Genomic DNA, 14,912 nt, shown 5'->3' on the forward strand with positions numbered 1-14,912 from the left:
GCTGATATAGCTCAGTACATCACAGAAGATCAGAGTGTCTCTATAGGCTGTTGTAAATCCTGGACCCTGAGCTGCATTTGTCCCAAAATGCCTAGTGATGGTCGGTGTGTGTGTGCCTCTTTTTCCATTACTTTCAGCTTTGCATCTGGTGGAAGACTATTGACTGCAGCAAAACTGCAAAACAATAAAAGCACCTCTGCTGCACCAGTGGCTCGTGCCAGGCAGCCAGGCAGCCTGACTTCCACTGATAAGGATCATGTCATTAAGAGATAGACTGAATCTGTTCTTGACTCATTCTGCTGTGTCATTGGTCTTGCTGGAAAGGTAGGCAATATCTGACAGGGAGGTATAGGTCTTCTGATTGGCTCCTCCTCTGTTCTGTCCAATTAGAGGTCACCAACAACTTACTCTACTCCAAGAGGGGGCTTAAAGATGTATCTTTGTTATCAACCTGTCATTGGTGTTGAATGTCATTCATTCAGTCATTCAGTCAGTCAATCAGTCAGTGTGTGTGGTCCTCCTTACTTCTCCGGACTGCAGATGACATGGTTTTGGTCAGAAGGACTCATTAGTAGAGTGATCAGACTGGGTGTGTTTGTGTGCATCGTACCGACACCACATGACCAAAAGACACTACACACCTGCTCGTCAAACATCTCATTCCAAAATCATGGGCATTCATATTGAGTTGGTCCCCCCTTTGCTGCTATAACAGCCTCTACTCTTTCTGGGAAGGCTTTCCACTAAATGTTGGAACATTTCTGCGGGGACTTGCTTCCTTTCAGCCACAAGAGCATTAGTGAGGTCGGGCACTGATGTTGGGCGTTTAGGCCTGGCTCGCAGTCGGTGCTTCAATTCTTCCCAAAGGTGCCAGTCAAGTTCTTCCACACCGATCTCTACCAACCATTTCTGTATGGACTTCGCTTTGTGCATGGGGGCATTGTCATGCTGAAACAGGAAAGGGCCTTCCCCAAACTGTTGCCACAAATTTGAATGCACAGAATGCTCCAGAATGTCATTGAATGTTGTAGCATTAAGATTTCCCTTCACTGGAACTAAGGGGCCGAGCCCGAATCATGAAAAACAGCCACAGACCATTATTCCTCATCCACCAAACTTTACAGTTGGCACTATGCATTGGGGCAGGTTGCGTTCTTCTGGCATCCGCCGAACCCAGATTCGTCCGTCAGACTGCCAGATGGTGACTCCAGAGAACGCGTTTCCACTGCAATGGCGGCTAGCTTTACACCCCTCCAGCCAATGCTTGGTATTGCGCATAGTGATCTTAGGCTTGTGTGAAGCTGCTCAGTCATGGACACCCATTTCATGAAGCTCCCGACAAACATTTATTTTGCTGACGTTGCTGCCAGAGGCAGTTTTGAACTCGGTAGAAAGTGTTATAACCGAGGATGGATGATTTTTACGCGCTACACGCTTCAGCACTTGGCGGTCCCCTTCTGTGAGCTTGTGTGGCCTAGCACTTTGCAGCTGAGCCGTTGTTGCTCCTAGACGTTTCCACTACACATAACAGCACTTACAGTTGACCAGGGGAGCTCTAGCGGGGCAGAAATGTGACGAGCTGACTTGTTGGAAAGGTGGCATCCTATGACGGTGCCACATTGAAAGACACTGAGCTCTTCAGTAAGGCCATTCTACTGCCAATGTTTGTCTATGGAGATTGCATGGCTGTGCTCGATTTTATACACCTGTCAGCAACGAGTGTGGCTGAAATAGTCGAATCCGCAAATTTGAAGGGATGTCCACATACGTTTGTGTATATATAGTATACTTGCCTGCATGTGTGTGTGAGCCATCATAAAATTCGAGTAAATTGCATAATTACTAGGTTAGATGATATAAGAGGAGGTTAGATGATGTTAGATGAGGTTAGATATGTTTAGATGAGGTTAGATGATATTAGATGAGGTTAGATGATATTAGATGATATAAGATGAGGTTAGATGATGTTAGATGATATAAGATGAGGTTAGATGATGTTAGATAGGTTTAGATGGTACTTTTATTGTCTGTTATTCACAGAAATTGCATTGCGTCAAAAGAGATCCACAACACAAAGAGAGACATTATATAGGCATAACATCAGACAATCAATAGCTAATTACCATTTTAACAAGACAATTAAGTAACCATCGGGTGAAATTAAGCATTGGTATCTCACAACACAGAACTCTGCAGAAGTATCAACAAGCACAGAGCTACTGTGAAAGCCTGGTAGATGTGTTCAGAGTCTCACCCTTCCCAGACACAATTTACCTGTATCGCACGCATCAAATCAAATCAAATCCAATTTGATTTGTCATGTGCCGAATACGACAAGTGTAGACCTTACTGTGAAATGCTTACTTACAAGCCCTTAACCAACAATGCAGTTATAAAGAAATAGAGAAAATATTTACTAAATTAATGAAAATAAAAAAATGTAATCAAAAAATACCTCAAGACAATGACTTAATAATAACGAGGCTAAGTACAGGGGGTACCGGAACCGAGTCACTGTGCAGGGGTGCAAGATATTCGAGGTCATTTGTAAAGTGACTATGCATTTGTGGTGTAAATTACTCAAGTAAAAATACTTTAAAGTACTTCTGAAGTAGTTTTTGGGGTATCCGTAATTTACTTTACTATTTATATTTTTGACTACTTTTACTTTTATTCACTATATTCAGAAAGGAAATGTACTTTTTACTCCATACATTTTCCTTGTCAACCAAAAGTACTCGTTACATTGTGAATGTTTAGCAGGACAGAACATCCCTGGTCATCCCTTCTGCCTCTGATCTGGTGGACTCACTAAACACACATGCTTGGTTTGTAAATTATGTTGGAATGTTGGAGAGTGTGCCTCTGGCTATCGGTATATTTAAAAAATAAGAAAATGGTGCCGTCTGCTTAGCTTAATAAAAGGAATTTTAAATGATTTTACTTTTGATACTTAAGTATATTTTAGCAATTACATTTACTTTTGACACTTAAGTATATTTAAAACCAAATACTTTTAGACTTTTACCCAAGCAGTATTTTACTGAGTGACTTTTACTTTTACTTGAGTCATTTTCTATGAAGGTATCTTTACTTTTACTCAAGTATGACAATTGGGTACCTTTTCCACCACTGCTATGCTTAGATAATAAACACGCTAGCCCGTCAGTGGTACCACAGTGTGCATTTTTTCATGCAAACAGCAGCAGCTTGGTGCTAACTGTGCAAACTGCATAGAGGTTAACTGAAGGCCTGATTGATTTCCTGTCACACTATAATGCCCAACACCATATCCACCCAGCCTCTCAATAGTCTCTCACAGACGGACACAGTAAATTAGGCTTCAGGGTTTTTGCAGAGTCCATGTTTTCCTCTCTCAACTGACCTGTGTGTATGTTCTATTTTTAGCCATTGGGGTGCAGATGTCCTTGGAGATGCTGGAGAAGAGGCTATGGACCATTGCCTTTCAGGTGAGGGAGCAACACACACACAGACACAGACACACACAGACAGCTCCCCAACAACATACCACACTACTGACACAAATCCATCTCTGGCTCAGTTGGTAAGAGCATGGCAATGTCAAGGTCACAGGATCAGTTCCTGTGCAGGGAGCACATACACACAATGTGTGACGTCACTACAGATGTAGGATCTTAATTTGAGCCAGTTTGCTACCGCAGGAAAATAATCCTGTAGCAACAGGAAATGTGAACTAGTATGTGGATTATAACTAATGGACATTTTTGTAGGGTTCGGTACGTTTTTCGTAAAGTAACGTCTGAAATGATCAGCAGCAAATTATCCTACATCCTGTATGTATATTTAGGACTATGTGCTAAGTGGTAATAGCTTATCATCTCTCTGTCTCTTTGTCTTTCTCCTGGTCTACCTCTGTCTCTCACGTCCACTCACAGCCCGCTGACACAGACGTACGTAAACAGTGACCTTTTTATTTTCTGTTGATACAGTACATGAACTCCTCTCTAGAGTGTAGAAGATATCACACCATATTGACTGGCTGTTGAACCAGTCATGTTTATGTTGTTGTTATGGTGGTTAATATGTTCCAAATCCAGATACAGCTATCAGTCACATGATTCAAGTGAATCTGAGTGGTGGTCCACCTTATTCAATACCTTGACCTTTATGTCTGTCTGTCTGTCTGTCTGTCTGTCTGTCTGTCTGTCTGTCTGTCTGTCTGTCTGTCTGTCTGTCTGTCTGTCTGTCTGTCTGTCTGTCTGTCTGTCTGTCTGTCTGTCTGTCTGTCTGTCTGTCTGTCTGTCTGTCTGTCTGTCTGTCTCCAGTGTACTGACGTGGAAGGTGTCTGCCCTCTCAGCTGCCAGAGCACTGTAAGTACTGAGCCTGTTCTGCAGTGTTTGAGTCAGTTCCCATTGAATTCATGAATGTCAATATCATCATTGAATAAGTGCCATTACAACTAATGTCCTGTCTCTTATTCCTCCAGGATGTCAACTGTTTCCTTGTGGACAGCAACGGCTTCATCATAGTCTCTAAAGAGAGGTCAGAGGTAAGGGTCTGACAGCATGACCACCCAGTGACCCGAACAGATCAAACCAATCCATTCAGCTAACACCACCATGATACACCAGTTGACAACTCTTATGTAACCCACATCTAGTCTAGTACATTGTACATGCTTTGTTATGTAATGAATGATAACTGTGGTTAATGAACACGTTGAACCGTTTGATAAGCAGATCACCAGACCAAGGGAGGGATCATTTGTATAATCACTATCTGGTCGGCTTGACCATGTAAAAACATGTAAGGTCAGGTGGTCGCATCTTAACACATTTCTTAGAGGGCATGTTCAGCGCAGGTGTCTCCATAACAACGATAGATAGATAGATAGATAGATAGATAGATAGATAGATATATAGATAGATAGATAGATAGATGCGGTGGCAGAGAAGGGGGGGTGGCAGAGAGAGGGGGGAGAAGAAAAAGAAAGAACAGCCTCCGTGAGCACAGCCTGCCCATAGAGTCCAGTCATCACAGGCAAACCTGGCTGCCCAGAGAGGACGGGCTGTGCTCACTCTGCCCCCGGGGAGAGGTAGAGACAGAGCTGCATTTCCCATTACACTGTGTCAAAGACTCAGACCTCAAAGCTCATCAATAAGCTAAGGACCCTGGGACTAAACCCCTCCCTCTGCAACTGGATCCTGGATGTCCTGACGGGCCACCCCTAGGTGGTAAGGGTATGTAACAACACATCCGCCACACTGATCCTCAACACTGATCCTCAGGGGTGCGTGCTCAGCCCCCTCTTGTACTACCTGTTTACTCATGACTGCATGGCCAGGCACGACTCCAACACCATCATTACATTTACCGATGACACAACAGTGGGAGGTCAGAGACCTGGCCGTGTGGTGTCAGGACAACAACCTCTCCCTCAACGACGAGACATCCTATAGGTTGGAGGTCAGAGACCTGGCCGTGTGGTGCCAGGACAACAACCTCTCCCTCAACGATGAGACATCCTATAGGGAGGAGGTCAGAGACCTGGCCGTGTGGTACCAGGACAACAACCTCTCCCTCAACGATGAGACATCCTATAAGGAGGAGGTCAGAGACCTGGCTATGTGGTGCCAGGACAACAATCTCTCCCCCAAAGTGATCAAGACAAAGGTGATTATTGTGGAATACGGGAAAAAGAGGACCGAGCATGCCCCCATTCTATCGACGGGGCTGCAGTGGAGCAGGTTGTGAGCTTCAAGTTCCTTGGTGTCCACATCATCAACAAACTAACATGGTCCAAGCAAACACACCAAGACAGTTGTGAAGAGGGCAAGAAAAAACCTATTCCCCCTCAAGAGGCTGAAAAGATTTGGCATGGGTCCTCAGATCCTCAAAAGGTTCTACAGCTGCACCATCGAGAGGCATCACTGCCTGGTATGGTAACTGCTCAACCTCTGACCGCAAGGCACTACAGAGGGTAGTATGAATGTCCCAGCATAGGACCTCTATACCAGGTGGTGTCAGAGGAATGCCCTAAAAATTGTCAAAGACTCCAGCCACCCTAGTCATAGACTGTTCTCTCTGCTACCGCATGGCAAGCGGTACCGTAGCGCCAAGTCTAGTTCCAAGAGGCTTCTACTAAACCGCTTCTACCCCTAAGCCATAAGACTCCTGAACATCTAATCAAATGGCTACCCAGACTATTTTCAGCCAAAATGTGCAGTTTTGTCAGCCAATTGTGTGTAATCCAGCCACAACCTGAGGGACAGCCAGTGAAAACTACAATGTAACAATAGTTTTTAGCGTTGTGTTTTGTCTTTCATACCATGCCATGTGGCTTCTCAGCCATGTTACAATTAGCCTACTGACATTACGTTCATGTAATATTATTCTCATGACAATTGCTGTAGTTGCTGTTAATGTTAATATCACTTCCACTGCTACTCCACCTGTTATTAGTATTACTTTATAACTGTTAGTCCAACCATTTTTTTGTACCTTTATTTTGACAGGGAGTCATGCTGAGACCAAGGTCTCTTTTACAGATGAACCCTGTAATTACAATATATATATATACAGTGCTTTGCGAAAGTATTCGGCCCCCTTGAACTTTGCGACCTTTTGCCACATTTCAGGCATCAAACATAAAGATATAAAACTGTATTTTTTTGTGAAGAATCAACAACAAGTGGGACACAATCATGAAGTGGAACGACATTTATTGGATATTTCAAACTTTTTTAACAAATCAAAAACTGAAAAATTGGGTGTGCAAAATTATTCAGCCCCTTTACTTTCAGTGCAGCAAACTCTCTCCAGAAGTTCAGTGAGGATCTCTGAATGATCCAATGTTGACCTAAATGACTAATGATGATAAATACAATCCACCTGTGTGTAATCAAGTCTCCGTATAAATGCACCTGCACTGTGATAGTCTCAGAGGTCCGTTAAAAGCGCAGAGAGCATCATGAAGAACAAGGAACACACCAGGCAGGTCCGAGATACTGTTGTGAAGAAGTTTAAAGCCGGATTTGGATACAAAAAGATTTCCCAAGCTTTAAACATCCCAAGGAGCACTGTGCAAGCGATAATATTGAAATGGAAGGAGTATCAGACCACTGCAAATCTACCAAGACCTGGCCGTCCCTCTAAACTTTCAGCTCATACAAGGAGAAGACTGACCAGAGATGCAGCCAAGAGGCCCATGATCACTCTGGATGAACTGCAGAGATCTACAGCTGAGGTGGGAGACTCTGTCCATAGGACAACAATCAGTCGTATATTGCACAAATCTGGCCTTTATGGAAGAGTGGCAAGAAGAAAGCCATTTCTTAAAGATATCCATAAAAAGTGTTGTTTAAAGTTTGCCACAAGCCACCTGGGAGACACACCAAACATGTGGAAGCAGGTACTCTGGTCAGATGAAACCAAAATTGAACTTTTTGGCAACAATGCAAAACGTTATGTTTGGCGTAAAAGCAACACAGCTGAACACACCATCCCCACTGTCAAACATGGTGGTGGCAGCATCATGGTTTGGGCCTGCTTTTCTTCAGCAGGGACAGGGAAGATGGTTAAAATTGATGGGAAGATGGATGGAGCCAAATACAGGACCATTCTGGAAGAAAACCTGATGGAGTCTGCAAAAGACCTGAGACTGGGACGGAGATTTGTCTTCCAACAAGACAATGATCCAAAACATAAAGCAAAATGAAAACTGCTGTTCACAAATGCTCTCCATCCAACCTCACTGAGCTCGAGCTGTTTTGCAAGGAGGAATGGGAAAAAATTTCAGTCTCTCGATGTGCAAAACTGATAGAGACATACCCCAAGCGACTTACAGCTGTAATCGCAGCAAAAGGTGGCGCTACAAAGTATTAACTTAAGGGGGCTGAATAATTTTGCACGCCCAATTTTTCAGTTTTTGATTTGTTCAAAAAGTTTGAAATATCCAATAAATGTCGTTCCACTTCATGATTGTGTCCCACTTGTTGTTGTTTCTTCACAAAAAAATACAGTTTTATATCTTTATGTTTGAAGCCTGAAATGTGGCAAAAGGTCGCAAAGTTCAAGGGGCCGAATACTTTCGCAAGGCACTGTATATATCAATACACTACGAAAAGCAAAACAGAGGAAAAAAAACACAATCGTAGAAAACAAACACATTATTCAGAGTAAAGGTCCTCAATCAGCCATCTGAATTGCCATAGAGGCACTTCATACAGTATGTGTACTTTGACAATGTAATTAATTTAACTTGCCATGTCAATAAAGTCTGTTGAATTGAACTGAATTGAGAGAGAAGAGGACACTGTGAGGCAGTAAGTAACAGGCCAAAACAACACCTGGTCCTAATCCCTCTTACAGGAATTAGCAGAGAACTGGCTGATTAACTGGAGCTAAAGACAGTAAGCAGCCACCATATCACTAACTGGGGATAAAGACAGTAAGCAGCCACCTTATCACTAACTGGAGCTAAAGACAGTAAGCAGCCACCTTATCACTAACTGGAGCTAAAGACAGTAAGCAGCCACCTTATCACTAACTGGAGCTAAATACAGTAAGCAGCCACCTTATCACTAACTGGAGCTAAAGACAGTAAGCAGCCACCTTATCACTATCTGGGGCTAAAGACAGTAAGCAGCCACCTTATCACTAACTGGGGCTAAAGACAGTAAGCAGCCACCTTATCACTAACTGGGGCTAAAGGTACCAAGCAGCCCACGCCACCTTAACTTGACTTCACTGTAGAGGGAGGACTGGACTAACCGTATTACTGAGAATTAGTGGGGTGGAATGGACAAGGGCCATGGCAGTGTTCATAACATAAGTGTTCATAGCATAACAGTGTGGTGGGTATTGGGCCCTAAATCTTAGAATGCACTTGTAGACTATGACCGTGGGGGGCTATAAGACCCTATTATACTACACATTATAGTGGGTAGTCAGTGTGGAATCTTATATCATGCATGTACCCGGGGATTACCATGGCCTACTAAAACCCCTTTGATAAAAACGACTGCAGATTAAATGAATCATTCCCTGCAGTCAAATGACCAAATCACAATATGTTGGCCTCATGGGTGGAATGTTATTAATATTTGTCATAATTTCATAATGAAAAAAAAGATATCTTTGGGGTTAAGGAGGAGTGTGGGCTGGAGGTGAGTGAAACAAACACACACACACCATCTTGTTCAGCCTGTCAGTGTATACGTCAGATTCCTACTGCATCACTGCCAGTCCCGATTAAATAAAACATTTACTGACATCAAGACTACTCAGGCCAAACCAAGGATGCACATATTTAAATTTTCCCTCTTAATTCAGTATGTTTATGTCTCAGTAAGGAACTAAAGCAAACCTTAGTAAGCAGATATTATGATAAAGTGCTACCCCGTAACATTTTGCTGAGGTTAGGACTTTGACAAAGTTTTGTGGGAACACCAAGTGCTCCCCCTTTTTATTCAGAGAGAGGGATTGGGCTAAGGCAGAGCTCTGTAAATATTTAATCATTCAGGAAACGGCAGGAGTACAGTGCTGCCTTCAAGAAATGGGTCATAACCAACTTCCTTAGAATTTCTGATGTGCATAGCTTGTACTAGAGTGTGACTAAGCAGAAACAAAGTCTAGATGCTGACAACACAACATGTAGTATGTTGGTAATAGATTTGATGGAGGACACACTGCTGTTTTGGTTCGGCATTAGATTCCTGTCCTAGGATGGATGCATTGCCTGCCAAGTTTCGCACCGAAACGTTGTTGCGTTTTTATTTCACTGCATTTCTTTCAGGTAAATAGAGCATCAAGTTCCATCCCGGGCTCTGGCTTCAGGGACCAGAGCTCACACTCGGCAAACACACACACACACACACACACACACACACACACACAGACACACACAGACACACACACACACAGACACAGACACAGACACACAGACACACTCACACTCACACAGACACACAGAGACAGACACTCGGCAAACACTGTATCTCTTAAAAAGCCACAGGGAAATTCGTCTCCTTCCCTTCTCCCTGAGATTGAAATAAAGTGTCAGCCGCAGTTAGAGAGAAACGGGAAGAGGAGGGAGGATGACTTGGAAACTTGGACAGTGTGGCTTAAACAAAGTGACCTTGAATAATTCAGAGTACAGGGATGTGCTACAGTAAGAGAAGACAGATAGAGGGGAGTGTATACTGTACTGTATATGAGGTTAACCTTTCTGTCATGTTAAATAAGATGTGACACTCATTCACAGACAACAGTATCACCCTGTGAAGTGTAAAACGACTAACATAGAGTACATGATAGTAACAGGTAAATACATGGAGGTACAGAATACTGTAAGGAGCAAGAGGGTATCTTACGTTTAGCCTCTTGTGGCTGTGTCTAATTGATGGTGTTGCTATGGGAGTTTGTGCTAGGTCATGCAGATTTGAAGCAGGTACTGAAGGCTATTATTGGTGTTACACAATCTCCCTCTGGCTCCATCTCTCTGACGCTAAAGAGATCCCTTGTAGAGTCAGAAGGCTCTGTAGACCTAGATGATGTCATCTCTGAATATAACCCCCTCCTGTCATCGTCTCCACAGGTCGGACGTTTCTTTGGGGAAGTGGACGGGTCTGTGATGGCAGCGTTGATTAAGTCGGGCATGTACAAGAAGTAAGAGGAGCTACATTACGATGGATATATTATACCGTTGATTGATCCTATTGTGCAAGGTTATGTAATCCCTAACTTCGTAGACCCTTTCCTGCAGTCAAATGTATTAATATTCTTCAGAATTTCATAATTAATCAACTTTCTTTACCGCTGAGAATCTGGTGTTTCTACGTCAAACAGTTTGCTATATTTCAGTCTTCAGGGATGTATATAAAGTGTCATATTAGGATGCAAACTCAACATTGAATATATTTCAACTCTATATGTGACATGGTACACATGTCTTATTTTCATTAAGCCCATAACCATGTGTGTGAGGTGTGCACATTTTTGTTTCAAAGTAGATTTGTTTAAGACTACCAAGAAACACTCTGTGTGACCCTGAATTAGCCCAGTGCAGTAAAAGGCTAATCGTTGTGTGTCCAACAGGGTGTCGTTGTATGACTACCAGGGAATGTGCAGATCAGGACACAGTCATTCCAGTAGTGCTCGCCCTCTGCTCAGCGTGAGTCATGTTTATCAATATTTCTTAACCCTGAAGAATTCACCATTTGCTGAAACATTTGTTATGTGCTGCCTGCTGGTTGTATAATATAATTACTTAACAGATGCTCTCTTCTTGTTCTCTTTCACTTGGGTTACCTATGTTTTATTCTCTTTCATTTTTCGCTCTCTCTCTCTCTCTCTCTCTCTGTATCTTTCTTTCTCTCTCTCTTTCTCTCGCTCCCTCTTTCTCTTTCTCTGTATCTCTCTTTCTCTCTCACTCTCTCTCTCTGTATCTTTCTTTCTCTCTCTCTGTATCTCTCTCTGTATCTCTCTTTCTGTATCCCTCTCTCTGTATCTCTCTCTCTCCCTCTCTCTGTATCTCTCTCTCTCTCACTCCCTCTTTCGCTCTCTCTCTCTCTCTCTCTCTCTCTCTCTCTCTCACTCTCTCTCTCTATCTCACTCTGTATCTCACTCTATCTCTCTCTCTCACTCTGTATCTCACTCTGTATCTCTCTCTCTCTCTCTCTCTCTCTCTCTCTCTCTCTCTCTCACTCTGTATCTCACTCTGTATCTCACTCTGTATCTCTATCTCTCCTTCCTGTAGCCTTTCTATGGCCTTGCTGCAGTGATTAAATGGTTCTTCTCTCACATGTTGATGTAAGTGTGAGATGCACTTTTCAGGCTGAGTTTATGAAAAATGGTCTGTATATGCTGTTTGTCATCACTCTAGTGTAATGCTGTTTTGAACTGAACTGAATTTTTTTTGATACTTCATTTTCTCTCCCAACAACTCTGCTTCTGTACAGGTTCTTACTGGAGTTCAACTTCTGTGGGCTGTGGCACTCGGATTACGTTGTAGACGGTAAATGCTCTCAATACTTTATGTGACAAAGGCCATTGCAAAGAGGTTTGGATACATACTTGTGGAGGTAGAGTCCTACACCAACTTCAAATAAAATCTAAATTGATTGGTTGCATACACAGATTTACAGATGTTATCACAGGTGCAGCAAAATGCTCCACCAGTGCAGCAATACCTGGTAATATGAAATAAAACAATACACACATAATCCTGAAAAATAAGAAAGTAAGAAATATCAGAAGGAGCAGTCAGAGACTGGAATATAAATATATATATATACAAATAATGGTGTAAATAGACAGTATGGACAGTATATGAATAGAGAAGGTGTGTACAGCAGTAGTTATATAGGATGAGACTTGACTAGAGTACATTATACACATATGAAGTGGGTAAAACAGTATGTAAACATTATTAATGTGACCAGTGTTCAATGACTCTGTCCATGGGGCAGCAGTCTCGAAGGTGCAGGGGAGAGTACCAGGTGGTAGCCGGGTAGTAGCAGTGACTATGTCCATGGGGCAGCAGTCTCGAAGGTGCAGGGGAGAGTACCAGGTGGTAGCCGGGTAGTAGCAGTGACTATGTCCATGGGGCAGCAGTCTCGAAGGTGCAGGGGAGAGTACCAGGTGGTAGCCGGGTAGTAGCAGTGACTATGTCCATGGGGCAGCAGTCTCGAAGGTGCAGGGGAGAGTACCAGGTGGTAGCCGGGTAGTAGCAGTGACTATGTCCATGGGGCAGCAGTCTCGAAGGTGCAGGGGAGAGTACCAGGTGGTAGCCGGGTAGTAGCAGTGACTATGTCCATGGGGCAGCAGTCTCGAAGGTGCAGGGCAGAGTACCAGGTGGTAGCCGGGTAGTAGCAGTGACTAAGGCTAGTGGTGACTGTATAACAGTCTGAATACATGTTTGTGCTTTCATATACATTTGATGAATCATCCTGCCATTTTCATACCATGTCTCGTGGTTCACAATAAATGTTCATACCATATCTCGTGGTTCACAATTCATTTTCATACCATATCTCGTGGTTCACAATTCATTTTCATACCATATCTTGTGGTTCACAATTCATTTTCTCTTCATCCAATTGCTTTCTCCCAACCATTTCTCTCATCCAACTGCTTTCTCCCAACCATTTTGTCCCCCATGGCTATCGTTTGTCTGTATGCCAATCCCATTGACATGTTCATCTCCATGGTGCATGGTGCCCCTCCATCTCCTATCCTCTCCACCTGGATTCCTAACACAGCCAAGGCTGGCTACCATACATGTGAGTAGAGCTCCACAGCTCTCGGATGGGTGCCTACTTCTGGGTAGAGAGAGAGAGAGAGAGAGAGAGAGAGAGAGAGAGAGAGAGAGAGAGAGAGAGAGAGAGAGAGAGAGAGAGAGAGAGAGAGAGAGAGAGAGAGAGAGAGAGAGAGAGAGAGAGAGAGAGAGAGAGAGAGAGAGAGAGAGAGAGAGAGAGAGAGAGAGAGAGAGAGAGAGAGAGAGAGAGAGAGAGGAGAGAGAGAGAGAGAGAGAGAGGAGAGAGAGAGAGAGAGAGAGAGAGAGAGAGAGAGAGAGAGAGAGAGAGAGAGAGAGAGAGAGAGAGAGAGAGAGAGAGAGAGAGAGAGAGAGAGAGGAGAGAGAGAGAGAGAGAGAGAGAGAGAGAGAGAGAGAGAGAGAGAGAGAGAGAGAGAGAGAGAGAGAGAGAGAGAGAGAGAGAGAGAGAGAGAGAGAGAGAGAGAGAGAGGAGAGAGAGAGAGAGAGAGAGAGAGAGAGAGAGAGAGAGAGAGAGAGAGAGAGAGAGAGAGAGAGAGAGAGAGAGAGAGAGAGAGAGTGTGTAAAAGTAGGCTATGCGCGTCTTTGAAACAAACTACTTTATCCTCATTAGCCCATAAAGCAAAGAGGACGGACGCGTTGCAGCCCTGTGACACAGAGTACCCTGGCTTCATGTTAGACAACTCCATCAAAGAGACCAACAGCCTCCTCAAATGTGGACGCTGTCAGAAGTAAGAAACCTCCTCAGTCAACTCCACAGTGGTGGCGTCATCTTGTGGCCATGATACCTACCTGCAATTGTCTGAACTGCATTTTGACAACATATTTTTTCAATGTATCCACAATATATTGATAGCTGAATGTGTTGTGTTCCATAATGGAATGTTAAATGAATGTGTTGTGTTCCATAATGGAATGTTAAATGAATGCGTTGTGTTCCATAATGGAATGTTAAATGAATGTGTTGTGTTCCATAATGGAATGTTAAATGAATGTGTTGTGTTCCATAATGGAATGTTAAATGAATGTGTTGTGTTCCATAATGGAATGTTAAATGAATGTGTTGTGTTCCAGAATGGAATGTTAAATGAATGTGTTGTGTTCCAGAATGTTTGGAGTGATGTTACACAGAGATACTAAAAATACAATTAAGTGTTACCTTAAATTACTATATAATTCTATGTAATGTTAACTTAATATTTTGTGTGGCAGGATGTTTGTGGTGCAGGCAGTCCCTGACAGTAACCTGGTGTTGATGGTGGTTCAGGCGGACTGTGACTGCTCCCGGCAGTACTCCTCCATCACTCTGGAGCCCAAAGAGGTCAAATACAACGCATCAGTCAAGTGTAACAGGATGAAATCTCAGAAAGTCCGGCGGCGCCCAAAGTCCTGCCATGCCTACCATCCTAAGGTCAGCCATCCTCCTCCTCTCTTTTTAACTGGTGGTATAATGGCATAATATTGACTTCATTACAGTTGCATTGCAGGCATGTTGAAATTGAAAGAGAGAAGTGTTTGTTCAATTTAAATTGAATTCAAGTCCTACAGATAAATAGTCGAAGTAGAATGTTGTGTCAATCAATATAAAGCAGTAGAGGTGAAGTCACAGCAGTTTCCATGATGTTTTGTGTTAATATTGAAATGGTCTTCTTGATGA

General features: G+C 43.2%; 1 protein-coding gene across 2 annotated transcripts in view; it reads left to right on the plus strand.

The window, feature by feature from the left end:
• Positions 1 to 14,912, plus strand: part of LOC110522741 (voltage-dependent calcium channel subunit alpha-2/delta-4-like) — an 84,098-nt gene that overhangs the window by 66,319 nt on the left and 2,867 nt on the right. For both annotated transcript variants that reach the window (XM_090231221.1, XM_090231222.1), the window contains 11 exons: positions 3,409 to 3,470; positions 3,918 to 3,932; positions 4,308 to 4,352; positions 4,469 to 4,531; positions 10,580 to 10,650; positions 11,080 to 11,155; positions 11,741 to 11,793; positions 11,943 to 11,998; positions 13,245 to 13,265; positions 13,869 to 13,986; positions 14,468 to 14,666. In XM_090231221.1, coding sequence (XP_090087347.1) covers positions 3,409 to 3,470; positions 3,918 to 3,932; positions 4,308 to 4,352; positions 4,469 to 4,531; positions 10,580 to 10,650; positions 11,080 to 11,155; positions 11,741 to 11,793; positions 11,943 to 11,998; positions 13,245 to 13,265; positions 13,869 to 13,986; positions 14,468 to 14,666 — 779 coding nt within the window. The remainder of the gene's footprint in view (positions 1 to 3,408; positions 3,471 to 3,917; positions 3,933 to 4,307; positions 4,353 to 4,468; positions 4,532 to 10,579; positions 10,651 to 11,079; positions 11,156 to 11,740; positions 11,794 to 11,942; positions 11,999 to 13,244; positions 13,266 to 13,868; positions 13,987 to 14,467; positions 14,667 to 14,912) is intronic.

Source organism: Oncorhynchus mykiss, chromosome 4 (genome assembly GCF_057628025.1).
Source record: "Oncorhynchus mykiss isolate SJ-2025 chromosome 4, ASM5762802v1, whole genome shotgun sequence".
Classification (NCBI taxonomy): Eukaryota; Metazoa; Chordata; class Actinopteri; order Salmoniformes; family Salmonidae; genus Oncorhynchus; species Oncorhynchus mykiss.